Here is a 25,640-nt window from a genome sequence, read left to right on the forward strand (position 1 = left end):
AGCACCTAGCCAAATCCAGAGTTTGGTCATTCCCTCTCACTCAGGAACAGCTGATTTCAGCCAAATTAACTGTGTTATTATGAAAAACTTCTTGGTAACAGGTGTTCAACACTGAGATTATTTAAAATTCCAGCTAAAATGTTTTTTTTTCATGTGTCACTAGTCTGCATTGCCAAGCGTCTTGTCAGAAGAAAGCATTAAAATTCATGCAAAAAAATGAGTAACATTTTTGGCAGGGCAGGGCATTGAAGCATTGGAAGAGAGAAATCTTGGAGGAATCGTGACAAACACACAGCTGGGAGCTGAAAAAGCTTCGCCAGCCACTCACTGTGCCCATCCCAGATTATTTATTTGCAGAATTCCAGAAGGCAGGAGGGTGCCGGGGTAAGAAAAGGCGAGGGGGGGGGGCGGGTTGAGAACTCGGGTAAAAACGGCTCCAAGCAGCAGTCTCGCAGGGAGACAAACCAAGCATCCTTTGAATAAGGCCGCCAGCGCGGGGATGCGGGGCGGCAGGAGGAGGTGCGCGCTACGGCGGGGAGAAGCGGGTGGAAAGGGCTGCCGCTGCCGCTGCCATCACCCCGGGACGATTTACATTTCCCGACGTCACTCCCAAGCCCCTGCGGCCGCGGGGGAGCGGGGATGCTCGGAGCAGCCCCGGCTGCTGTCGCGCCCCCAGCTCGCTGCGGGGGGGCCGGGGCCGGGCTGGCGGCGCGGGCGGGGCGGGCCGGCGGCGCGGGGCCCTTTAAGAGGTGCCGGCGGCGCGGGAGGCGGCCCAGGCCGGGCGTGCATAGAGCCGAGTCCCGCGCACGGCCCCCGGAGCCCGCGGAGCCCCGGCCCGCCGCACCGAGCCCCGCTGCCGCTGACGGAGCCCCGCGTCCCATTATACCGAGAGCCATCGCGCGGATCCCCGGGGCCCGCCGGCCGGGCTGCGCGGCGCGGACCCCCGCATCCCACCGCGCCGGGATCCGCTGCACGGCGCCGCTCGCACGGACCGCACTGCGCCGAGTTCCGCCGCGCCGAGCCCCGGACCCTCCCGCATCCCGCCGCCGAAGCCCATCGCCCCGAGCGCGTCCCGGCGGGGATGGCACCCGGGAGCCGGCCCGGGGGGGCCCTGCTGCTGCCGCTGCTGCTGCCGCTGCTGGGGCTGCCGGCGGCGGGCGGCGGGTGCGCGGCGGAGGGCGGCCCGCTGGAGCCCTTCGATGCGCTCTATGCCAGCGGGGTGGAGGCGTACTACGGCGGGGACTTCGCGGGCGCGGCGCGGTGCCTGGAGCGGGCGCTGCGCAGCCGGCGGGAGCTGCGGGCGGCGCGGCTGCGGTGCCGGCGGCTGTGCCGAGCGCAGGTGCGGCTGGAGGCGCCGGGCCCGGCCGGGGACCTGCCGTTCTTCGGCTCGGTGCTGCGGCGTGCACACTGCGTGCGGCGCTGCGAGGAGCCGCTCCTGGGGGCCGTGTCCCGACACCGCGCCGCCGAGGAGGTGCGCTCCGACTTCCAGCGCAGGGTACCCTACAGCTATCTGCAGCGCGCATACATCCAGGTAGGCACCGCCCGCCACGGCCCCCCTCCTAGCCGCTCTCTCCGAAGGGTCACTGCTCCATCCTCCCGAACATCCCAGGTGTGCCCCCTCTGCCGTCTCCCAAGCCGTCCAGGTATGGTCCCCACAAGGTTCTCCTTGGTGCGTGCATCAGTGGTTATGGCCAGTTCCCGAGACAGAATCCTGGATGGCAACGAAGAGTCTCTCCAGCTTTGCTTCACTTTGCTTTTCCTGTCTTGTTTTGGGTGTTTTTTCTATTTTCTTTGGGGAAAGGCTGTTTTTGTTTTAGTGCAACATAGTATACTTCTGAAAATTGTCTGCCTACAGTTTGCAGAGAAAACACCCAGAAACCCCCCAGTAATCCTCCCAACACCCTCTGCTAGAGGTGTTTCCCTTTCAGAAAAGCTGAACTGATTCCATATTTCAGGAGCTGGGAGTAAGTGAAGCTGGAAGGTACACAACTGTGTTCCAGGAGCCCAATGGTCATTATCCTGATGAGATGTGAAGTACTTTGCAGTATTTCTGCAAAGTAACAGTGTGCAGTCAGTATTTAGCAGCCACTGACATCCTAAGTATCATTCTCTTATCCCAGTAACTTCTGCCTTATAACTGGCGCCATCCCTGAGACAAATGGTGTTACTCTTTGAACTTCCTTGCCAAAAAGAAAAAAACCCAGAGAAGAAAAAAAAAGCAACCCCCCCACCAACTCACATCATATAGTTAATGGTATTTTTCATACTCATTCAAGACTTATGCTCTGTCGAGCCTGTAGTAAGGCTTCCTGTTCATGACTACCAAGGAGAGAAACTCTGGGAATTCTGTTTCACGCCAAGCAGAATGTTTAAGGCATTTCTGTGGATTAAATCTCCCCATGGATTTCTGCTTTATTTGAGCACATTCATAACCTTTAGTCACTAAAGGCAATTTAATAGGTGAAGACCTGCATAGCAGAGCACCTGGAGGGTGATTCTGCTGAAATCCATTTCCAGGTGGAGGAGCAAACGTCTTTGCTAGGCAGTGCTGGTGCCTGTGGTGCAGTGCTTATGCAGAAACATCAAGGAGGCAAGCCATCAGTACTCTGAAAGCTAGTGGAAAATCATAGCTACATTGCTTTTTCTATGCTTCCTCTTCTGTCAGTGCCTTAATGTCAGTTTTACTACTCAGGGACTAGAATTGCATTGGCTTAAACTCTAGTGGCCATGTGATGCATGGAGTTCCTGAAGGAAATCCTGGGGGTGAAGTGGAACTGCAATTTGGCTTGTGTGCAGTGCCAGTGCTGCTGATGATCCTTACTATAAAAGATACTCGGTGTAGTGTCTGCGTCTGTGGGAAGTGACAGAAAATTTGTCATGCTGAAAAATTAAGTTATTTCTTAATCTGATTTCAAAACCTTTTTCAGACTTACTGATGTTAAACTCAAATCTGATTTCAAAACTTTTTTCAGACTTACTGATGTCAAACTCACTGACAAACTTTTCTCTAAATTAAGTAATAGGTTGTGTCTCCCACTTCAGTAAAATTGATCTACAAAACCCCAGAAGATTTTGGGGTACGGGCTGTTCTTGCATGTATGCATCTACTGAGACTGTGGTTATTTTCTTCATTTAAAATGGCATTCTGAGCTTATCAAAACAATGTGTTGAAAACAAGCCTTCTAAAATTTATTTTATGTGTGACTCAGTTTAATTTACTTTTGCAACATCTGTGGGTTTTATGTTCATGCTGATGCTGATTTCACTGCTCTCAGATGGAGTAGTGGATGTTCTTGTTATCTGCATGGATGTCCGCATGTCGGGCACTGGAGCCAAGGGAAGGTGCTCTTTGACTAGACTTGTTTTAACTTGCTTTTTCTTTAACCCTTTCTGATGCTCTTGGGTTTTGTAAACAGCAGGCTGACCAACCTTGTCTCTCACAGCACTCTGCAGTGATTTGTCCACGTCCTCATCTTGCTGCTGCCCGTACCTGAGCTCTGCTCCCAGGATTGCCCTTTTGGTCTGGCTCAACAAGTCTGTGCACAGGAGAAAATACCCCACACGGGATTTGCCTGCACTTGCACCAAACACAAGGTGTAATGTCATACACTTGGATGTGAACCATCCCCTCGTGCCAAGGCTGAATGCCAAGGCTTTGGCATGTTCCCTGAGGGTTGGGATGCATCAGCTCCGCGCCCTTTGGCTGCAGCATCTGCTCAATTTCAGCATTTTGTCTGAAAAGGGGAGCCGCAAAGCAGGGCTTGTGCAGAGCCCCCCTGCCTTGCTGTGGGTGCACAGACAGGCTGCATGGCTCTGGGGATGGCCACTTCACCTTTGTGTTCTGCTTCTTGAAACCGAAGAGGAGATGAGATGAAGTTAAACACCCTGCTGTGTACCCTGTCCAGCTCCTCCCTGGGCTGCATGATGAGGCCAGGATGCTGGGCACTTGTACAGAGCACTGGGAGGATGGCAGGGTTTGGTGCCCTTTGTGGTTTGAGAGAAGAGGAGCAGCCTGGAATGTGCTTCCCACCTCCCACTCTTGCTGACCTCGTGCTTGTTTGTTTCTCAGGAGGGGAGAAACACATCCCGTCAGGAGGGAGTGACAGAGCAAGGAACAGATGAAAAAAATCGAAGGGTTTGGCTCTTGTGCAGTTCTTTGAAAAATGGTGCTGAATATACATGAACTAATCCTTGCAACACTCCTGTGGGGTAGGAAAAGCAAATGCTTTCAGTCCTGCTGGACAGATGCACAGCCAAACGTTGGCCAGCACTGTGTGTGTCTCTGCTGTTTTGGGAGCAGCAGAGCCACCCAGATGCCCCGGGAACAGGCAGAGCTTCCCGCTGCCTTTTGGTGCCCTGGGAACAGGTTGGGGTCTCCCACTGCCTCTGGTCTCTCACTGGATAGCAAGCACCAACACAGCCAGCCCAGTTGTGATGATGTGAATGAGACTCTGCAACGAATTGGTGGAAAACTCCATTTTTTTCTTTTTTGGGACTTTTTAAACTGGACAATAGCAGCAGCTGCACTGGGCTGCATTGCTCCTGCTTTGGAGAAGATGCTCAAGATATTCCTGAATAGAACACTGTAAAGGGCCAGGGAGGTGATGATGTGTGTAGGTAAAATACCAGTGCTATCCCTCTATAAAAACATGTTCTATCAGCCTCTGATGTGATCATCCCCATCGTCCTATCAATTATTTCCTAATTTATCCATACTTTTCTGAACTAGAAACAGTGGTCTTCTGAAGACCATTTTTCTGTTTCATAGATGTGATCTGAATATTTCTGGTGGCTCTGGCATCATGTGAGGGGGGGCTGAGGTGCACTGCAGGAAGCTTGTGGATTCAGCTGGAGGTTTCTGCCTGCTTTGGGCTTGGGATCAGGCACCTGAGGTTGACTGCATCTCTACAGACTCTGGACAGATTGCATTGATCAAGCAGCCCAAGTCCAAATGTGTTTGCAAGACTTCTTTGCAACTTCTGAATATGTATTTAAGTAGGAAGACTCCTTTTCCTAGGATAGCTGGTGTTTTCAGGTGATTTGGAAATATAGTGGGTACATCTGGTTGAGGCAGTGAGGGTGGGGTGGGTTTGAGAAGGTGTGGAAACAGAGAAGAAGATGAAAGCATGCAATGTGTGTAGGGCTCTCCAGCCCACAGTGAAAAGGTTCTTCAGTGGGTTTCTGCTGTCATGTCCCATGGGCTGGACAGCTTGCCAAATGCTGGTGAGTATCAGCTCTGTGCTGGCTGCTTGGTCTTTGTCAAATAAATACCCTCTGGGCTTGGCAGGTGGGTGTGGTGGGATCTCTTTGCCCTCTTAAATATTTTATTAGTCATGTCCTCCTTGCTTTCCCGCTTCAGTCATCTTGTTTCTGTAAAAAACCTAGCCTGCAGGCCATGATGTTCCTAACCCTGCTTTTTGGAGTTTTTCTAGCTCTGAGAGTGAGTGGAGGAGGAAATGTACACTGCGACAGCATTTGCTGCTGTGAGCTGCTGACTCAGGAGCCATGTTGGAGCTTGCCCTGGATGGTTTGCCATGAACCCTGTGGCAGAGCATTATTTCCAGGTCCCAGTCTAACTCCTGCAAGTCAGCTTGGTCCAAAAACAACAAGTAACCTGGAAAAGTTGATCACTGTGTCAATGAAAAAAACAAATCTTTTTTCTTTTCTACCTTACTGACCCTTCCCTTGAGGTCTCTTTCCTTTGTGTCATCCTGTTCCCAGCCACAGCATTCCCTGGCCTGCTTGCTGGGTTGATGGCTATAGCCTGTTTTAATCTTCCCTGGATATTGGTGTGCTGTTGCTGAGCACTTCTTCTCACTTTGTAAATACTGAGTTGCAGTGGTCTTGTCTCCCCACTTGCCTGAATGCCCCGTTGCACATCAGTGAAGCATGGCAGGAATTGTATGTATGTATGTCTGTAACCACCAGCCTTGGATCTAGATGACAAAAAGCCTTTTAGTCTGTGCTTGGGTTTAAAACAATAAATAGAACAAGTCCCCAGCATGTTGGACATTGCTTCTCTCTTAGTAATGCCAGATTGTAGGTGGAGCAAAAGGGGGCAAGAGTCTGACTATGTCTGGCTTACTCTGTCTTTGGCTTAAGTTCCCCCTTGCCATGAATGAGATGTTCTTCAGTTCTGTTACCATTATGGCTTCATGTGTTGCAAGCATAAAACAATAATGTTTAGGTTTTCCATGTTGTAGGAGAGGCTGTTTATTTGTTCTTTAAAGCTGCTTTTTTTTTTTTTTTTTTTAAAAAAAAAGGTTTTGTTTGGGGAGAACTTCCACTTTTATCTTCAATGCCGGATTTTCCACACTGCAGCAGATGGGGCAGTGCTGGAGGCACTGCTGGGAACGTGTCCTTGGGTCACACTGTGCTGTCCTGCCCACCCACACCACCAAGATGTCTGAAATTCAACAGACACAATAATCACTTGATAAAAGACTGCAGGAGAGAAACAAAAGAGACTGGTGTGAGCCCAAACTTCAGAAACACTGGTGATACAGATTATTGCCTGACTCCAGTTCTGCCTTTGAAAACTCCCTATTTATGAGGATCCAGACCCAAGGGAGGAGAGTGGTGTATGTAAACCTCGGCCTTTAATAACCTCTCCAGTCTGATTGTTCTGTCCTCTGCCAGTGCTTAGGTGATCTCTCCACCAGCCACAGTCGGGTGTCTGAGTGCCTGTACCAGCCCTCGGGATGGTTGTTGAGACACCTCCACCAAATTCTTTCCACCTCGAGTAACTACTCACTGCTACCCACCTCTGTGTGCTTCACAGGGCCAGAGACTTTTGTCTGTGTGACAAATAAGTGGTTCACCTACCTAGGGATTGTGGAGTAATTCTGGATTCACAGCAGTGTAGTTGCTAAGGGAATTTGGTTTGTTTTACTCAAGGATTGCTGTTTTCCATGAACATTTTGCTCAGTTTTCCTTCATGTCACAATGCTGCATGGGCCTAAGCAGGTAATGGAGTCCTGTCTTGGGTCCTGTTCTGGGGTGAGCCACAGCCTTTGGGGAAATGTGGTTTCACTTGCAGCATCTTGTGGGCAGTGGCACAGGATAATGTGTAAAACTTCTTACTTTAAAGTCTTTGGGGGAGCAGCTGTTTCTCACCACAGGCACCACCTGTCCTGCAAGGTCTGCCTGTGCAGTTGGTCTTGTTTTTGCAGGATTTATGTGACACCTCAGATAAAGACCTATAGTAAAACTGTCAGATAATCATTATTATTTGGATTTTTACTATTAGTGGTGTTTATTTATCTTCAATCTTGAGAATTGGTGTTACTCAGATACTGGATAAATAAACAGATCCCAGAATTAATCTCTTGGAACATCTCTTTATTTAGATTTTCTGAGAATGCATTCCTACTCCTCAGCAGAGGGTAAATGTTAGTGCTCAGAAAGTTAAAATTATTTAGGAAAAAAATAAACCCAGTTTATGGGGATGGAAAACTCTGAGTCTTGATGGTTGGGTCAGTGCCCTGGGTTTAGAGCAGGATATTTAGTCCTGCCCTAAGCCCAGGACACTGACCCAACCACTCCTGTTCTTGCTGACCATTTCAAATGAAATGCTTTGAAAATATTAAGAGTTGAAAGTATTGTCAGAGAGGGAAAGAGATGACCCAGTGGTTCAATTTTGCTGCCAGCAAATGCAGACTAGGTACATCTTTGTTGTGATGGTGTCTGTGTCTTCACAGGAGTCTCAGTCTTGACTTTTGGACTTGACTATGGGCTTGTGAAAAAAAAATTACTAAATTAAATTACTACTAAAAATTAGACTATCTGGTTGTAGTGATTTTCTGCTGGTTTATTTTGGTTTTTGAATGTTTTGGTTTTTGTTTTTTGAGGTTTTTTTTAAATAGAGCAAATCCAAAAGCAAAACTGAGGTATTTGCAGTTTGCCACATCATTTCAACTGGTAGTAAATTAGCACAGCACTGCCTAACAAATCAGGACATAGCCAGCAAACACATGAGTGAGTGAGTCTTAGACCCACTAAGCTCATTTCATACAACCTAGTAAACATCCATTTGATAGCCAGGGCTGCTCTTTTTGTCTTGCCAAATTCCTTTCTCACTTCATGCCTATGCATTTATGCCAAGGCCTCAAAAAACACTTGCAGTGGGTCTCAGACTGCAATATTTCTCAGTCTTTTGGAGAAAACATGGTAACCCTGAATTCCTTCTTATTTCTTGGCAATCTCTGGTGACGTGGCTTGGATGATGGATGAGGCAGGTGACTCACATGGTTGGAGTGGATTTTTTGAGATCTTGACCTAAAGGCCTCCCAGTGCAGGTTAATATCCCAAGTGGAACAAAACTGGGCACTAATAGTGCAGGAGAACCCAGACTCCTGCTGCTGGGATGGGACCCAGGAACCCGCCCCTTCCCTGTTCTTGCATCTCCTTAGTTTCTCGTGGTTGTTGCACCTTCCCCCCCTGGCTGCTCCTTGGCAGAGCCTTGCTGCTGAACTGCCCTGTCCATGTGCCTTGGTGTGCTGGGATTTGTTAAGTGGCTTTTTGTGCTGCCTGTTAAATCTCATCCATACGTCTGAGAGCAGTGCTCTGGCTTCTGCAGAGCCCTTTTGTTGTCCTTGGCCACAGGAATAACAAACGGCAGCTGATGATGAACTGCATGTGAATGAGCAAAGCAATTTAGCCCTGCTAAGCAAGCTTTTGCCCAGTACTCTCTAGTTGTGTCTGAGTTTTCAGCAAGGATTATTCCAATTTCCTTGTACAACCGGTGACTTCATCGTGGATGGCACCAGCAGTGGTGAGAAACCATTCCGTCAGTAGCTGATACATTTACTGCCAACCTCCTAAGCACTGCTGGAGCCTTGCTAGCAGGATTCTGGGCTCAAAGCACTGCTGGACATCTGGAGCAAGGAATTGAGGGGTTATTTATCTTAGTTTTTCCCTTTGGAGGTGGTATGAATTAGTCATTGTGATTGGGTTTGTTCCCAGGGAGTAGGAACCCCTGTACTCTGCACAGGGCACATTTCCATGTGTGTAGTCTGGACTGAGGCCAGGCTGAGTTTGGATAAATCGATGTGAACCTGGAGTGACCCAGCTGAGGGCCATGGAGTTTCTGTGCCTTCACTGGGGAAGCTGAGATCAGGACTTGGCCCGTGCGTTCCAGCAGTTACGGATGGCAGGAGGGAGGGCGCGAGCTTCCCTGGATGCTTTTGTTTCCAGCCAATGTATCAGCAATAAGGTATTGACATTTTTATTTCTTGGCCATGAGCTGGTGATGACTAATGAAGGCAGGGGGTCTGCCTGTGGGTGGGTTCAGGCAGCAAAGAGATGTTCCTCATCAGCCTGTACCTCCCAACCAGTCCTTCTTTCCATGACAACTGGTCAGTTAAACAGACCCTCCAGGGCTGACGTCAAGGGTCAGGGATTTGGCCACCAAATAATTATAGCAACAAAAATAGCATCACTTCCCCACCCCTTCCTTCCCACATGATCCTGCTGAATCCCAACTCATAAATGTCCTTTTTTTTCTTTCTTGGATGAGAAGCAAAGCCCACATGTATTAGCTGGAACATATGGCAGGGTTTGGCTGCAGCCCACAAGTTGTAAAAGCCAAATACTCACTTGTAGCTTCTTGTTCACTTAAAAAAAAAAAAAGAGGAGAAAAACACGTTCTTTCAGGATTGGATGAAAGGCTGAGTCTGTGCTCGTGCTGGGATGGGAAGCAGATAGGGTGTGGGACAGCACACTGACCATGCTGTCGTGACACGGAACGTGTCCTCTCACACCATGGGGGTGATAGGCTGGCCATTGAAAGGTGGCCTGGTGGCACTGGCCACTGTCCCATGCTCCCTGCCCTAATGCTGTTTCTCAGGCTGCAGAGTTTGCAAACAGGCTGCTCAGGAGAATGTCACCAGCACCAGGGGCACAGAGCAGTCAGCAGGTTTTATATGTGGGTTAGCCATAGGCAGGAGAAAATTCTGTCTTTGCAGCACTAAAGGTTTTATTAAGGATCATAGGAGCATCTGGGAGGTCACAGAAAATTTGTGAAGGAAAATGAAGGAATGTTGTCAGAAATTGACTGCACCACCAGAATGTACCCAGTGTACCGAAATTAAAAAAATCAGAAAAACCACAAAGATAGACACCAACATGCTGCTTTTCACCATGGGTTTTCCAAAGCAGCTGCAGTGGTGGCCTTGATCTTGCATCATATCCCTGCAGAAATAGGATCTTGAGATTGTGCTGTGTTCTGTCAAAGTTAGAAGTGGGAGCAGATGAATCTGCAGAGCCTTCTGCTTGAAAAAAAAGGGTGGGCAAATCGTGCCTCAAAGTACTGCAGGTAGGGCACTGCCTACACCCACAGCTCTTTGAGGTCAGGGCTGGACTCCCGAGGGTGCAGTGGGGAGATGTGCTGAAGTTCATTGCCCACGGCTACGGGTGCAACTGCTTTTGAAGATGGAGCTAGCTGTATTCCTTCCCAGGAAAGATCAGTGGGGTACAGAGAGAAAGAGCTTGGAAAATATCCTTCAAAATATTTGCTGAAGGTGTTTCTGTGACTGCCCGGGGACTGAAGCACAGTCTGTTGGTTCCCTTGCTTAGACAGCTTCTTTTAAAGTGTTTTTTTGCCAAGGTACTGCCTGTTCTAAGGTTTATATATATTCTGAGGCTTCTATGACCTGAGTTACTCTGTGTCTTTGGAAGCAGATTAGAAACTGCAAAGTTTCATTGAAATAGTCTGAAAGGAAGAGCACTGACTTGTGGTATGTTGAACTGTTCTGCTGCTGGAAAACACGTCCCCATCCAGGGCTGCCAACCTCATCCAAAGGATCTGTGGATGAAGCAAAATATTTCAGTGAAAGGGAGGAAAATACTGCGTCTTATCCCCATTTTTCCTGTTTCTGGAGCTGCTGGTCTCTCTGTTGCAGAGGCTAAGAATGGACAGGAGTTTTATTACCTGTGGGCAGCACTGGTGGTGGGGATGTGTTTGCAGGCTGTTAACCAAGAGCTGTGAGATGCACTGAGCTCCAGGATTGGGTGAGGAAAGGCTGTTTTTGTAGATGAAACTTAAGCTGCTCTGGGAGATGCTTTTATTGCATGGTGATGCAGAGTTCTGATCTGTGCTGCTGAGGGCAGGTGGTTGGGACAGGGCTTGCTGAGTGTGTGGTGCTGGTGCATCTTGTGCTCTAATTAGCCTGGTGCACTCAGCACACTGTGTGTAGGCACTGCAGGGTGCTGCTCTAACTTCAGATCCCATTGTGGGCTGCTAGGGAAGCTGGTCACCACTGCTCCCTTTGCTTTAAATGTGAATGTCTTTTGCCAGATGGTGATTCCTTGGTTGGCAGCCCTTCTCCAGTTTCTTTAACCTAAGTGTTGCACCCTGGTACCCAGGTGGCTCTGCTGCTTCTCTAGAGTTGTCACTCCAGGGTCAGTCACAGACTCCTCCAGCCAGCTACCTTGGCTCACTGTGGTGCTGCTCAGTAAAACTTGGTTTCAGCTTGGATCCTGTTACAAGGCAGGCAAATAGCAAATAAACCAGCGATGTGCCACTTTCAGAAGCAGCTTGTTCACTCAGCTGTCACCTGCACGTCCCTTCTGTGCAGCCCAGGCTGGGCTGCAAGACTGTGGTAGCTCACTGCAGGCGTGTCCTGTGTGTTGTGGGGATGCAAAGGACATCCTCAGGCTGCCCCAGAGCTGTTTCCCCAGGTAATGTCCGTGTCTGGGTTGTAGTCTCCAGCTGAGTTCCAGCTGAAGCCTGGCTTGGACTGGCTTCATGCAGCACTTCCGCGTGCATGGGGAAACTGAAGCTGCACTCCTGCCTGCCATCAGCATGACCTTTGTGTGCTCCCCAGCCACCCTTCCTGCTGCTGGAGTTTGCTCTCCACCACCCAAACTGGCTGAATTTTTCTCACTGAGCATTCCTTGACAAGACTCACACGCTCTAAAGGGGCAGATCCTACCCACACTCAGTGCTTTAATGCTGGATTTGGGTCTCATTCCTGTACCCTCAGGATTTGGGTGTAACAAAAGCACAACATCAGTGCCTGGTTGTTCCCCTGTGCCCAGGCACAGTTCAGGCCTGGATGCTGTGAGAGGAGACAGCTTCCTGATGGCCTGGGCTGTGCAGGACAGTTTCAGTTTTGGCAGCTGCGCTCTTCCCTGTGATAGCTGGAGCTCTGGAAGTTGGAGTAGGTTACGATACTTCGAATGTTGCCAGAATCACATCTGAGCTTAACAAAAGAGATTTTCCCATCTTGGGAGACTCATTCCAACCTGATTACTGTTTGGGTAGCTCAGCAAAACAGTCGAGAAAATGACTTTTGCACTGTAGCACAAGGCTTCGCACAGTGGCATTTTTAACTCCAAATCACTGTTTCTTTAATCACTGTGCTTCTGGTTTCCAAATATATTTTTGGATCCTTGCAGTGAAATCTGGCTGGATGATAGACTCCTAAATAAACTATTTTTAGCTTCTAATCCTTTTTGAATCCAACCAAACCAGGTAGACAGACCTGAATAACCATTCATCTGGACTTCCTCTTTGAAAGTTACAGTGCTTAAAGCTGTCACTGAGTTGCCAGCAATCACTACACTCAGCTATCTTGAAAAGCACAGTGTAGAAGCCATAGTGTCCTTCTTGATGCTTTTGAGAAGTATTAGATAGTGAAGGTTTGCATGTTTCAGGCTTTCTGTTTACATTCCTGTCCCTTTGCTGCTGTTTTACATGGTGGATGTTACAGCTCAGCTCGTAAGTGGTGGAGCCCAGCTCAGAAAGGGTTCCAGGTCCTTTGGGATCTTCTGTGCTGCTCTCTGGGGTTGTTTTGGTGTTGCAGCCAACCTGTGCTGAATAACAAAGTAGGATTGCCAGCTGAACTCTTATATGCTCTAGATATGTGTCACTGGCTCTTCCTGTGTGCACAGATGGGTGTGGAGCTGGGGAGGTGAACAGGAAAACCCTCCTGGTGTTTGCCTGACCTGAGATGAGAGGGAGTACTCAGGTATAAGAGCCAGCAGTGCTTAGCCCCTGAGGGATTATTTTATTGGGGTAAGAATGTACTCAAGCCTAGAAAGGATTGTGTTTGGGAAGTGATCAGGGTTGCTGTGCCAAATGAAACAGAGTGCTGACGTTGCTATCAGTGCTTTTAAGTGCCAGTTGGTCAATGGTACAGCTGGGTCAATATATATGAACCACTTTACTGTCCATCTTATTTAAGCCACTTAATGACAGTTTGGGAAGTTATTCTCTGATAGTGATGGAGGAGAGCTATGCCCAGACAGCTGAAAGTTCAACTATATTTAATTTTGCTGTTTTCTCTAGAGTCTTAGGATTGGAAAGGTAAAGATTCTAGGAAGACAAGGGAGAATCTGCTTTTCTTTTCATAGTGTTTGTTCTGTGTCAGGAGGATCATCAGGCATTTTGGAAGTTACTCTTGTAGATTCCCCTGCTGCAAAACCGCAGTAGAATTTTGGCTGTGCTATATTCACCCTTTTATGTGCAAGCAAGCTTGGCCCTCTGCTCTTATCTACAGTTAGTGCTTTAGCAGACCTGAGCACAGAAAACTAGATCTGCCTTTGCTTAGCCAAAAAGCAGCGCTTGCCTATCTCTTGTTTCAGAGCCAGGGTGCTGCTGAGTGCAGACTTGGTCCAACCAGTGACAGGTGACAACAGAAGGATGTCAGTGCTAGGGAATTTCAGACAGAGATATGTACCAAAGGCTGCTGAAAATAGCAGGGTTTGAAGCCTTCTGAGCTGCACACTTTGATCTTAGTCCACGCTGAGGACAACTGCACTGACTGATGGACTGCACTTTAAGTTGGTGATGGATTTAGCAGAGTCCTCGCAGGTGTCTGGATTTGACACCTGCTGATATTAGCAATAAAACTATGCAAAATGTCTAGTGGTATAGGTGTATCTGTCCTTTAATCTGAAAGCACTGAGATGGAGGTTGTTAGGATAAACTGAAGGGAGTGTGCTGCAGCTTATTCACAAAGAAAAAGAGCTGAAGCGGTGCCTCTGTTTGCTGTGGGCTTAAATCTGTTCTAATGACTTAGGTTGCTGCCTGATGACTTACTAAAGCACAGCTGCATTGTGCATTGAAGCATGTGTGTTGAATGCAGCCTGTTGGGTTTTCATTCTGCACACTGCTCAGATGGGATCTGGCAGAGCTCGAGCTTAGACGTAGCAACCGCCTGATAGTCCCAACTGTGTTTGATTTGGGAGCGTGTGACCCAGACACCAGAACAGTCTGGGAGGCAGGACAGGAATGGCTGGGTTTGCTCCAGCCCAGCACTCTGTGGAGTGGGTTTGGTGTGCAGCAATTACACACCAGGCACTCGGTGTTGTAAGGCATGACAGACATCACATATTTGGGGAATGTCAGATGTGCTGCGTGGTGTCCATGCTCTGTGAGTGAGCTCCAGCGGGAATAGCACACATAAACAGTAGCAGATTAATTAAAGATGTCCTATTCTGCAAAAGGCCAATTATGGAGCAGTTTGCTCAGAGTCAGTAGTGCTGCCTGGCTTATTAGCAGGGCATGAGCTAACTGGCCCCTCAGAGGAGAGCAGTCATACAGCTGTGACAATTCACTGTCACAACTGTCCTACATGGAAAAGAGGAGACCTGGATGTCAGCCGTGCAGGTCCAGGCCAGCTCAGCTTCCAGCCCCTTGTTAAAGCTCCTTCACAGGCAGCAGAGCAGTGTCTGTGTTCCATACAGCAGACATTTGCAGTCAGGTGTTCTTACTACCTTTGCAGAGATCTCATTGACTTCAGTACCTTTGGCGTGTATATTCCAGATGTTTATCCTTGAGCTGCTGCTCCTGCTCCTGCTGCTGTTTAAAGGGCCCTCAAAACCTGATAATATCCTTGGGATCTGGAGAAATCGAGAATTTCAGATGAGTGGGAGTCCAAAATCATTGCCAGGCTGCAGAATAATGGTTCTCCTTGTTTTGGGCCTTTGAAGGCCTGATAGGTTCATTGGAAGGAATGTGACTCAGGGGTTTTCTTTGGAGTGGTTCCTGAGTTACTAGAATTTTCTGTTTGGGACCTGGACTGAATATGGAAAGCCAGCTGCCTTGTCCAAGGGCAGCAGCTTTCATTTCACAGGACACATCTGTCTGAGGATGAAGGGTGAAGTATCCTAAATGTCCTAATGTCCTAAATCCAGTCCCATCCCTCTGTCACACCACTGCTGAATGCCATAAATCCCATTCTATTGCTCACCATCAATTACTGTGAATCTCTTCTACACACACCCCTATTTCTTTCTGGTGAACCTCACCAGCAGGACCCTTACAATCAGCATGAGCTACTGCAAGGAGGGTCAGACCCATCAGCCGTGGGGCTGAGCAGGGGTGACTGCTCATCCTGTCTCAGCTGCATTACTTGAGGAGAGCTGCAGACAGGCATTCTCCCTTTCCAGCAAGACTTTATCTATTTTTCATATTGCTTTACTTTAAACAAACAAACAAAAAAAAATCATTTCTGGAAAAATAATTATTTCAACATCCACTGAGATTTGCTTTGGAAAGTTGATACTCTGCTTGATTTCAAATCCATGAGGTGAACTGAAATTTCAGCTCTGGAGCATATTTTGGTTTGTCTTTCACCCATGGGAGAGTCGAAAGAGAAATGTAAGCAAGGAAAGTGGGGCAGGGAAGAGAAATGGAAAAGGGATCAAGGGAAAGGAGTCACAGCATCAAATATGTCTGGCAGATTCCTGTGTCAAACTAGAGGAGGAGGTCATGGGGATGCTGTTGTATTGAGGGGCACTTGCCTGTACCAGGGTTTGAGAAGGATGAGTAGTGATGGGTTTGGTTTGTTTCCAAAGGAGGAACTTGCCAAAAGGTTGGATTTTAATTTCTTCCTGCAGAAAATTGGAACAAGAGTTCATGCGGGGGCTGAAGCAGCCAGGCAGGCTCACTGTGGCTGGGAAAGTGGGAGCTGATGGTAATACCTCACAGGGTCTCAACCCTGCACAAAGCAAACAGCTGCTGTTCTTGTCTCTCAGCTTGTCACTTTTGAAGGTGTTGAAGGCCACATAGCTTTGCTTTCACTCCCTAAAGCCTGTGTGCCAGGTGTGTGGAAGAGCCGGCACTGTCTCACAGGGGATTTGGTTCTTCCTCAGGAGGGACTCATCCTCCACACCAGGTGGGCAGAGAGGGTTAACCGGAGTTATTCTCAGGTAGTGTGGGTTTTCACATTACTGAAACATGCCCAAAATCTGTTACTACTTTTTTTCCTAGTTCATTGTAGAAGATTTCATATTTATTTGTCAGTAGGACATTGGTCTTCAGCAGCAAGCAAAGACACATTTCTTTTCTGCACTACAGACACACGGATTGCTGCAGAAGAAAATTCACAATGACTGGTGTTTTGATGGGTCCCAGGTTAGCAATTGTGAGTGTCATAGCCATAAACACCTTTTCTACTAGAAAGTGAGGCTTTCCAAGAGCTTTTGGCCTTTGCCTTAGCAAAAAGAACACACTTCTCTGGCATAGGATGCAATACCCCCAACTCTGCTTTGCCCCAGACATGCATCTTTGTATCCAATTCCACAAGTGTCAGTGTGTTAAACTGCTGTGTGTTATCCTCCACAGAGCTGGGCAGGGAGGCTTGTAAACGAGGGGGATCTTGGAGCTTTCTTGTGCATACACACTCGTGTGCACTGGTGAGTGCAGAGCTTTAGGAGCAAGTGTAACAGCTGTATTTCTTGAATATTTCCTAGTTCCCCAATAGAAGAAAACTTGCCAAAAATATGGCACCCTGAATTTGTAACTGTTTGCTTCTTTGTTCTCATTTGGTCATATTCCCAGAGGAATGAAGTAATTTATTTGATTTTCCCTGCTGCTTCACACTCCTGCTTATGAATGGCTGAGACAAGACTGGGAGTATGAGTAGCCTGGCTGCGTGTGGTTTGGAAAGATGTGTTCACTTGCACATTGGTGTCCAAACAGAGTAGCTGGCTCTGAAATCCTATCAGTAAGGCTTTTGAGTAACTTAAAACCCTTCTTGTAGATGCTTTGAATTTCTTCCACTCTGACATTGTGTAAGCCCCTGTTGAAGTTTCATTACCTCAGTAACCACAGAAAAGCAGCCAGCCTTTTCACTGAAACCTTCCCCACAAAGGTCTGGATTCATTCCCTCACACCCCTTTTTCCTTGAATGCAAAGCACAGCTTATTGTATTTTAAATAACAGGGGAGAAGGCCAAGACTGCATATGGATCTGGCTGGCATCATGCTAAAGCAGTAAGAATGTGTCCTGTCCCCTGGCTATCTTTGTGCCACTCTTACTAAATATGGAAGGTGACCTGTATAATTTTCAGCATAATTAGGATATTCAGTGCTTTCTTTAGAGTAATTTATAACAGACCAGTCTCAAACAGCTGCCGTTTCATGGGCCATTCTTGGTATTTTCTGTGCTTTAAATAACTCTGGAGTTTTGTGGTGTGCTCTGGTGAGACTTTTCTCTAGCTAAAATTTGTTCCAGAGCCTTGTATATTGAGTCATTGATTCACCATTGGTCTAGCAGGGCACTGTGGTGTGAGCAGTCAGAAGATTTCTCTGTTGCTCCTTCTCTTTGGGGCAGTATTCCTGGCAGAGGAACTTCAGCCCTCCCCAGAATACAAGTCCTCAGCACAAATATCTCCTTCCCACATTCACTACCAAGCCCCTTCCAGGTTGCTTCTAGCCTGACTCCTGCTACTTATAACATAGATCAGAACCGTTACCCAGCAATAAAAAAAATGTATTTTTTTGCCAATTTTTTATCTCATCTGGCTTCACCCAAGGAGACAACAACAATGTATGCCGTTGCTATGCAGAGAGGCTAAAATATCCTGTTAAAAATTTGAGGCAAACCTCTGCCAGCAGCCACTACATAAAACTGCTGAGGACTTTTCCTTGCTGTGGGATACTGCTAGAATTTGGGAAAGATTTTCATTTTTGCCAGTTTGGTTATTTTTGTTTGTTTGTTTGCTTGTTTTTTGAGTGGCCTAAGCCAAAAACAACTGAAGTCAGTGGCAAACTGAACATCAGGTAAAAATGTTTTTTATCTGAACCCCACAAGTTACCAGTTTAAATCAAGTCAATTTTCACTTGCTAACGCTTGGAGAGGAAAAGGAAAGACCTTTTTAGACACCAGGCAATGCATTATATGTTCCTCCCCAGATATTCTCATTTTCAGCCTTTTTCATATTCAGACACCTATAAAATTAAGGATTATTTTCTTTGGCACAAGATCATGTCTATTTTCAGAAGCACCCAGAGCTGCTCCAAATACTGGAGTTACTGCTGCTGGGGGAATCGGTGCCAGGCAGCTGCTCTTCATTTCTAGGGAATTTAAGAAAAGTTCACAGTGCTTAGCTGATGTTTTGTGTTTAGTAAAGCCTTTGTTTTCTTTCTCAAAATTTCATTAATCAATTTCATTAATTAAAAAACTGAAACATTATTTGTTGCTTTAGCAATAAGGTAGCAATCAGGCAGAAATGATACATGTTACTTGCTCATATCCAATCCAAAGTTGTTGAAGCAAGAAGAGAAGATGAGAAGACTTGTCCTGAGAAAGAAAAGCAGTTAATTCTGGCTGTGCTGTGGGAAGTCCAAGGCAAGAAGTTTACCTTAGCTGGGCGAATAAGCACAGCATCCCCATCTAACAGCTTTCCTCTTTCATGGTGGTTATGGCTTTTTTTTTTTTTTCTCCCCCTCTAACTAATGATTTTTTCATGTGTAATCTGCACAGAGCCAGTGTGCAGTTGTGCTCTGTGCCAGAGGATGGGATGCTCAGAGCCAGTAACAGGTGTACAAACTTCTGGAGTTCTTTCATCTCATAGAGCCTGCAGTGCTTGCACTGATGTGGTAAATAAATTACTGAGAGTGTACATGTTCAGCAAGGAGAAAGCAGGAATGAGAGTTCCCTGCTCTTGGTTTGTGCCCATGGTCAGAATCTTCTGGGCATCAGGCACTGACCACCCTGGTAAGATGAAAAGATAGGAAGGCACTAGAAGGGAGATCATGTGCTTTGCCACAGATCACACCATGTCTTGTTAGAATTACTCAGTTTAGAAGACTAAAAGAGCCAGTAAATTGCCTTCCATAGGAAATGACAAAAAAAGAAACCAAAAAAGCAATGTATGCCAGAAGGCTGGCAGTGGCAAATAGACCAGCAGGGCTTCTTCTGGAGAGCGTGAGCCTCTCCAGTGATGTGAAAACCATCCCTTTCTTAATTTATATTTAATTTTATTTTATTTAATTTCAGTGGTGTATTCCAACTCCTGTGCAGGTGGGAGGGTTTGCTCTGCACGTTTTCATTTGAGGTAACTGCAGAAGGAAAGAGGCTTTACCATACCTACCACAAGGTGGGCTGAGCTCTATGTGTTGGCAGGAGGACAAGAACTATCTCTTCATCAGCGAGCTGTGAATGTTTGCTCTAAACTTTTTTGTGAATTGGCACCTGGAATTCATGTCCTTCCCATGCCAGAGATGCTGTCAGGCTCATCAATAAAGCCACTCTTGGCCACCCTGTAATTCTGGTTAGACCTAACCAAACCCACAGGTGGGGTGTGAGGGGGAAGCAACTCCTGGTGCATACACACTTGGGAACAGGTGAGAGCGAGAGACACACTCTTGGTCTTTCCTTAATGTTTCCAAGACTGAGGTTTGCAATGTCTTTGAGTGGATGCTGACCTGGATCCCTCTCTGGCTGATATGCAGGAAACCATTTTACCATAAAAGCTGTGGTGCTAGAGCTGCTTCCTTGAGAAAGCTGACATTTCACACTCCTTGCAGAGAAAGCCTTGCTCTAATCTGCTAGATAAGGAAAGTATTTTTATTTCACCTCCAAAAACACTGCTCAGAGTCTGGCTGTGCCACAACTGCATGTTTTTGCAAGGAGAGGGGGAGGCTCGTGGTTACCACAGATGCTGATCTTACCCCCTCACAGCTTGCTGAGTCACACAGGTGCAGGCCAGGCGTGATGTAGGATGCATCTCAGACTTCCCAGGTTTTCCCACCCTTGCAGCCCCCCAGTTGTGGTTTCAGCTAAAAATAGAATTGAGGGACTTGATTCTTCCTTCAGGGAAAGAGGAGAGGAATTACCTGGATTTTCATGTATTTTCCATGCAGGAATTGAAGTTCCAAAGGCAAGCATTGGTGTTGGCTTCTTGGAGAGATGATTGGCTTCCTGCTTCATTCTTGGGGACTCAGGACACTTTCTGACTGTCATATTTTGGACTGTGTGCTAGCTCCTGTGGCACTTGGAGATGGAACCCTTGCTGGGCTGGGAATTTGCTGTGGTGCTGATTCAGGAAGGCAGATGGGGAAGATGCTGGAAGATGCCTATATTGTGACATGTGACTAAAACTGTTTCCGGGAAGAGAATTGCTGTTCTTCTTTCACATCTTCAGTTATAAGCAGCCAGCCTGGAGCAGAGCTGGGAAAATATAGAGAGTCATGGGCTTTTTCATTCTTGGTTGTGCACAGCTTCTTCATCTTGGCCCTTGAGAAAGAACAGAGATCTGGTTTATTATTTTCCAGCTCACAGCCAAGGCAGACAAGTCTCATGGAAACTCAATCCTTGCAGAAGGAAAGTTTAGAGGGTGTTGGGTTTTTTTCTTTGCCATTTATCTTGCTTGAGGAGATGAAGGACTGGGAATGAGGCAGGTGTATCACCCACTTAATAATGTGGACTGTCTAGTGTGTTTTGGGATGAATCCCAGTTTCGTTTGGCTATTTATATCCTAAAAGGTGTCAAGTGCCTATGTAAATTTCATCAAGTGACTTGTTGATGTTTCTCAAGCAACACATGCTTCAGTTGAAATGAGGCATGTTCCCAGCATGAGGAAGCAACCAGAGGCTCAGGAGTGCCCTGGGTGGGAGCAGTAAATTAGGCAGAAGCTGGAGGTACCACCTGAGGAGAGGGCTGATGGAGGCAGTGGTGCACCAGTGGCTGCCTGCCTGCCCCTGACACACTGATCTCGCTCTACAGATTGATTTTCTTCTCCTCTGTTTTCAAAGATGTCAATGATACCAGTCCAGCAGCTCTTTTTCATCTCTTCCCACGTCTATACCATCGTGTTCAACTGGGTGCCAAGGGGCAACACAAAATCAGATCTGCCTGGCCAACACAGGGTTCCTTTGACTTCTGGTTTCAGAAGGAGCCAGAGTTGGATGGGAAGCAGTTTCCTGGAATTTCCTGTTTGGGTGCTGGGTAGGTTGTTAGGGATTCCAGTCTTAATTATGAATTTTCTGTTTCAATTAAGATCCCTCTCAGATAAACCTGAGCCCAATACCAGATGTGTCCCAAACTATTGCCTGCCATTCTGCTCCTTTGAAGCACCTCGAAGTAACAGATTATGGGCATGGCAGTGCAGTGCAAAAACTACATTTGGATTTTCTAGTGAGAAAACCTATTTGTCCCAGGCTTTTTGTTATTGCTGATGTTATTCTTAGTAACATTTGTGTGCACTAGAAAACACATGATTAATGGTATTGGGGGAGGAGGAGGTTTATATTTTTCGGGTTTTGTTTTTACGCAGCTGACACAGAAAGCAGCTGTATCCAGTTACAATGAAGGTCCCCAAGAGTGGCCAGCACTGGGCACTCAAGGAAGGACAGAAAAACATGTTCAGAGCACAAACAGGATGCTTGTTTTCAATATAAAAGGCACATAGCAATTGCAGTGGTTCATTAAGGACTGGGGCAAATGACCTGGCCTGGCAAATTTTTTGAATTAAAAGTGCTCAGGATCTTTCAGAAATTGTAATTAATTCTCAAAGATCATCAATTCATGTGAATGCTGCATTGAAAGATACTTAAAAAACATATGTAGTACATCTATCTGCTTGAGATAGGTACATGCCAGATTATTATATGTGTTTCTAAAATTCTCCTGAAGAGAATCCTGAAGTCCCAAAGGAAAATGACCTTGAAGTTGGGTGTTCTTTTTCCTGATACCTAGATAAACAGTTTTACATGGTACAAACTAGGCCAGTGGCTATACTCTGGTTCCTCATCACCTTTCTTTTTATATGACAGTCTGCACCCGAAGTGTGTTTTCAGCTCCCCTCTGTGTTTTCAATTCCAGCTTAAGAAAGCCAACTGCTTTCAGTCCTCTCTCCTGGACCAGAGCAGTTTTCTCTTGCCTCTTGTCCCTGCCCCAACTCTGCTGGATGTGTGTTTAACTTGGTTCCACTGTCCCCAAAGCACAGACTTGGCATTTCTTGCTGCTGGTGTCCTGCAGTGGGAATGCCAGGACTGATGGAAGAGGGACAGGCTGTTAGCAGGAGCAGCCCACATTCTTCAAGTTACTCTAGCTCTTAGGTCTCTGCAGAAATCAGATCACTGCAGGAATCAGGTGTGGCCTTTGTGTTTGTAGATCCCAGGCTGAGGTAACACTGTGCAGGGAAGGAGGAGAGTGCTTGTGAAAGGGCTCTTCCTTGTGTCACAGGCACAGGCTGGGGGGATGCTGCCTGCTCGAGAACACTGACAGCATGTGCAGATGTTTTGGAGACAATGGGATGGACAAAGGCAGCGTTTCCTGTCAGAGAAGGTTCATTTGCTGAGGAAGTTGTTTTCAGGGCCAAAAGAGCAAGAGCAGAAGAGTCCCGTGGGGGGTTTCTTGCGGTGTTTTTCCAGAGGAGATGCTGATTTAATACTTCCTGTTGTTCACTGGGATTCTCCAGTTCCCAGGGCAGGAGAGTTCATGGTGCTGAGCCCTTGCAGAACAGTGTGCAGTGCAATGGCCACACATGCTCTCCACACCAGTGTGAGATGGTGGGTGCTGCTGCCTATCAGGCTGGAAAACACTGCCAGATTCATGAGGAGGGGTTGAGAGGGCAGGGCAGAACTGCAGGGTATTGCTGTGGAAGCAGCTGGCATTCAGGGAGCCTCCTGCCCTGCTGGGAGCTGGTGAACAGGATAAGGTCGTAGCAGGGGGTCTGAGCCAGCTCCACAGCAGCTCCATAGCTCCATGAAGCTGCAACTACTGGTGAAGACAATAGTTCCTTAGTGTTCTACTTATAAGCAAGTTCCCCTGCACTGGATAATGAATTATCAGATCCAGACAGAGGAAGTCTCTCATAATTCTCTTCCTCTGAGGTAACTCAGATTCTTTGTGAATTAACTTGCTTTACAAACTCGAAGCACAGGATACAAAAACAGTGGTTAAGAATCTCCTCCAAGTAGTACTCCAGTGGATGGAAAGTTAATATAGGTCAGACAGCTGTGCCAAATCCCAGCTATCCAAACTGGGTAGCAGACTTTCTGCTTTCCTATATCCCTTCATATCCTCTATGATGTAAGCATCAATAAGCAGCTCAACATGTGTGTCTCTTGCAATCATGTTAATGGATAAAGCCACACAGAATGCGTGCTCCTTGGGCTAAAGATGTCTTTGGAAAACTGGAGATGTGTTTTCTACCCTTCCCCCTCACTCTGTTATCTCCAAAGAGAGCTGATAACCTGTCTTCCTTTCCTCCTGGCTTTTTACTTGCCATAAACTGCTGATAGACAATAGCAGACCAGTCTGTGAGTGAGCTGTCACTGAGCAGGGTTATCATCCCACACCACTGCAAAAGTGACAAGTGTTTGATACCATTTGTTTTTTCCCTTTTCCTTTTTCCCTCTTCCAGTTTCCATCCTATAGTGAAGTTAAAGTTCACTTGTTAATGCCTGATCACATTTTGTCACCCTTCCCAGCAGCAAGTAGTACTTGGCAGGGTAATGCCGAGAGTGCATGGACCAAAAATTATAAATACCTTGAAACTTGGGTTGCATGCTCCAAATTTCAGTTTTTATAGGGGAAAAAATATTGCTTCATGTTACAGAAGGGAAGTGGAAGAATCAAATGCTTCAAGCAAGGTTTTGTCCAGAAATGGAATCCAAACAAATGCTGTCAGCTTGTGGCCTCTACAGACAGAGGCAGTTTGGGAAGGGGACGTGAGCTCGGCACCATACTCATGTGTCAGGGGACTTGGCTCTGCTGCTGCTGGAGGATGGGGAGGAGGGCCAGTGAGAGCTTGTAGTTGCTGTTTCCAAAATGAGGAAGCTTCCTCAAAAGGAGGGATTAGATGACAAGGCCCTTCACACTGATGAGGTGAAGGAGGAGATGAACAGGTGGGTGTCCTCCGCAGGTGACCTCTGTGAGTGGTGATAAGTTATGGAAAGGAGGATGCGTGCAGGGGTTCCAATCTGGAAAATGTTCTTCCTGTAAATTCTGGATTGCGATGAAACCTGGATGGGAGAGGAGAGTGTGACATTTATCCTTGAGTTTTGGGATGCTCCACGGTTATTCTGGAGTGTTGACTTCCCTGGATTTATCACTGCAGTGTAACCACCAAAGTTCTCACCAAGCACACACCTGTGAAATGAGGCTTGTAGCCATGGATAAATTCATTATATTTGGAAATTTTCATCATACATACATAATAAAAATGCCAGATACATGCATAAAATTCTGGGTGAGAACTGTTAGAAACTTTAGTAGGAGATAAGCAGTGGTTTAGGGGAGAGATGATAGCAGGGATTATGGAAGAGCTGAACTGATATATTTCTGCTTTGTTAATTGAAAAAATATCCTGGGGAGAAAAAAAAACCCAACACAGTAAATTTCTTTCAGGAGCTGGACTCCAATGTTTAAATATCCACTTTGGTTTTGCCCTGTGGTGTGAGAGAGTAACCCCATTCAGCAATATATTCTGATTAATGTGTCAATTCCCTTCTCAGGAACATAGAGATCAAAGGTTTTTAGAAAATTCTTCCTTCCCACACAGAGGGCTATTCCTAGTATTATTTTTGGAACTGGGGTTACCAGAAGTTTTCCAGGAAGAATATTGCAAATCTCAGTGCTCTGTGGACCATCTGCTTAATTTAATTTTTTTTTTTTTTTCTTCTTATACATGAGACATTTTGGAGCCTGTACGTAACCAGACAGTCGTGTTGACTGATTCTGGCGTGTCGCAGAACGAACACCTTGTAGCCTGAACCAGATGTGGGGAGGCTAATGAGGTGTCTGTAACCTGAGTGTGAAAACCTGAAGCTGCAGCAAAAATTTGGAATTTGATACCTCTTTAGGTAATGGAAATTAGTGCTTTAGGCAGAAGGGAAAGTGCAGATTTGGGGTGAAGTGCTGTTAAAGGCAATGAAGCAGTATATGAATTAGAAACAAGGGATTTTACTTTGAGAGTTGAATACTGGCTAGAAAGTGAGGTCCCTGGAAAAGGTTTAATGATACTTCATATTTGGTTATTTTTGACTACTGAGAAAACACAGCTTGCAAACATGGAGTTTTAATCCATAGTCCATGTTTACCTGGAGTATGATTTCCTCTCTTGCACTGAGAGCCAAAGCAGTGCTGGTGGGAATTGTGGTCTGAGTCCCTGCACAGGGTCTGGAGCTCAGGAGTGGGCCATGAGTGGTGACACACAGCCACGTCTCCCCACCAGTCTCATGGAGGTGGAAATGGGGGCGTTAGGGAAAGAGGCTATTTTGGAAGCTACCTCGGGGATGCTGGATTTTCTTCTGCCTTGGCAGGAGCAAGAGAACTTCCAGCTGTGTGCAGTCCCTTCAGCTGTGGTTAAATGGCTGTTCAGACTTGGAAGGAATCATTTTGATGTGCTTGGACCCCCAGGCCCATAGCTCAGAGCTGCTAGTGACAGTATTTTTCTCTT

The 25,640-nt window shown here is 46.8% G+C and overlaps 1 protein-coding gene across 2 annotated transcripts in view; it reads left to right on the plus strand.

Moving 5' to 3' along the window:
- The first annotated feature begins 788 nt into the window (after positions 1-788).
- Positions 789-25,640, plus strand: part of P3H2 (prolyl 3-hydroxylase 2) — a 62,485-nt gene continuing 37,633 nt past the window's right edge. Inside the window, exon 1 of one of the 2 annotated variants that reach the window (XR_015274474.1) lies at positions 789-1,531. Coding sequence is in view for 1 of the 2 variants with exons in the window: in XM_023933047.2 (XP_023788815.2) it covers positions 1,082-1,531 (450 nt within the window). In the remaining variant the exon portion in view is untranslated. The remainder of the gene's footprint in view (positions 1,532-25,640) is intronic. The other variant, XM_023933047.2, reaches the window with a different exon arrangement.

The sequence above is a fragment of the Cyanistes caeruleus genome, chromosome 10 (genome assembly GCF_971803275.1).
Source record: "Cyanistes caeruleus chromosome 10, bCyaCae1.hap1.1, whole genome shotgun sequence".
Taxonomy (NCBI): domain Eukaryota; kingdom Metazoa; phylum Chordata; class Aves; order Passeriformes; family Paridae; genus Cyanistes; species Cyanistes caeruleus.